This window comes from Poecilia latipinna, unplaced genomic scaffold (assembly GCF_001443285.1).
Source record: "Poecilia latipinna isolate Pla-1442-1.1 unplaced genomic scaffold, P_latipinna-1.0 Scaffold7316, whole genome shotgun sequence".
Taxonomy (NCBI): Eukaryota; Metazoa; Chordata; class Actinopteri; order Cyprinodontiformes; family Poeciliidae; genus Poecilia; species Poecilia latipinna.
The window spans coordinates 1-2,028 of record NW_015119932.1 but is presented as its reverse complement, the minus strand read 5'-3'; the positions used below and the strand labels follow the sequence as shown (position 1 = coordinate 2,028).

At 41.1% G+C, this 2,028-nt stretch overlaps 1 protein-coding gene across 1 annotated transcript; it reads right to left on the bottom strand.

Moving 5' to 3' along the window:
- Positions 1 to 9: 9 nt before the first annotated feature.
- Positions 10 to 1,202, bottom strand: LOC106944192 (trypsin-1-like; the record flags this gene model as incomplete). Its single annotated transcript, XM_015027411.1, has 4 exons — positions 10 to 145; positions 459 to 644; positions 727 to 919; positions 1,148 to 1,202. Coding segments are annotated over 4 exons (570 nt in total), but the record flags the coding sequence as incomplete, so codon positions are not given.
- Positions 1,203 to 2,028: the final 826 nt, after the last annotated feature.

Genomic DNA, 2,028 nt, shown 5'->3' with positions numbered 1-2,028 from the left:
ATCATAAACATGTTCTAAAGTTGATCTTCTCTGAAGAGACAGAAACAAAGATTGTATTCTCATAACTTCAATATTTCTCTCACATCTCTCATTATTGGGGCCGATTGTCGTTAATGCCTCTCCTGCCAGCTGAACAGTATCGCCTCTAAAACAAAAGAATAGAATGTAAAAATACAAGATAATGTAGAAAATTAATTGCTATGAAGAACAATGAAAGAACATAAAATGAATCCATGAAGGACTTCATCCACTGACACAGGAGTGTCCACCTCCAGTCCTCAGTGATGGTGTCCTGCGTCCTTTACATGCGTCTCTGGTCCAACACACCTGAGCTAAACGGGTTCTGGTTCTGCTGGTGGCCTGATTACCTGACTCAGGTGTGCTGAAGCAGAGGCAGCAGGACTGGAGGAGTGGAGAGAGAAAACCTGAAGTCATGTTTTGATCAGAGAAAGACTTACCTTCTAAGTTCACGCCTGCAGTCTGGTAGCTGAGCAGGTTGGACATCTGTTACTGGTGTCTGAAGCTTCAGCAACATGATGTCATGCTGGAGGCCATTGTGAGTATAAGTCACAGGTATGTCTCGGATTACCTGACTCTGTTGCCCAGCAGTCCGTGGATGAACCTTCAATATTGCTGTGTTAGTCCTGCAGTAAAGATTAGATTTTAAGGAACAGACAGAAAACCTGATTATCTGCAGATAAAACTGTCTTCATGTCTCTTTCCTACCATCCTGGCTCCGACTTCCAGCACTGAGCTGAAGTCAGAATCCACTGACGGTGGATCAGAGTTCCTCCACAGCGGATCATTTCATCACCCCTGCTGCTCTCCAGCCGAACATGATGAAGACGCTCCCTGTCATCACAGTTATGACCTCCAACGATTCTCTTCTGCCGAGAAACATCTGAGTTCACTGAAACACCTGAAGAAGAGGAAGGAGGACTTTACTCAGAAACCAGGTGCAAACATGGCTGCAGGAACAGAAAGAGGATAAACAGTTAGATTGAAAAGCATCACAGTTTATATGCAAAGAAGTTTCAGTCTGAAACAGAATCAGAGTTAAGTTTGAGAGTCACAGAGAGCAGCAGCCTCCCTGGAACCAGTGGACGTGTCTCCAGTGTCCCCAGTGTCCCCAGTGTTTCCGACTCACCCAGCCCCAGCAGCAGCAGCAGAACCTTCAGCAGAGCCAATACGGGTCCAGCTCCCTGTGAATGTCTGCAGTCCTGGAGCAGCTTTTAAACTCTGTTCACAACTTCCTGCTGGAAAGAAAGCCACCAATCACAGGACAGACACCGATCTGTCCAATCACAGGACAGACACTGATCTGTCCAATCACAGGACAGACACTGATCTGTCCAATCACAGGACAGACACCGATCTGTGCTGTCATCTGTACAGAGGAACTTTAATAACTCACTGTTCTAAAGAAACTTGAAAAAAGTTCTTGTTCCATTGACAGATTATTTCATTAATAACAAAACATTTCCCCCTATTATAACTTAAATAACCAGCAAATGAAACATGAACTCTTTCATCAGTATTAAGGAATTGACTTAAAACAAGCAGCTGACACATTTTGCTGCAAAATTACTTGTAAATTAGTTTTGCTTTATCTCAAGTAAACTGAGAGGTTTGAACTAGAAAATAGACTAAAAATAATTGGTAAATGTTCTGTTGTTGTAGTGCACAAGCTTGCAGAGAGATTTGCTCAAAGAAAAACTTGATTGTAAACTTGATGAAATAAAACAGATTTTCTGAAGAAAGAGCGACTCGTCCTTTTTTTCTGGTCGATATTTTTTAAAGATAAATCTACAAGAATTCACATCTGCCTTTGCTCCCGGAAGTAGAATATTTTGTTTATTGATGAGCTGTGAAGATGACCCTTCTTATAAACAGAAGAGGGTTTGCTTCTTTTATTTTGAAAAAGAACATTGTGAACAGCATTTGCATTTGTTGTAAATGTAAAATTACAACAAAAAAAAAATCACAAAAATTCACCCAAATAAATGAAAACAATTCTGAATTTTAAAA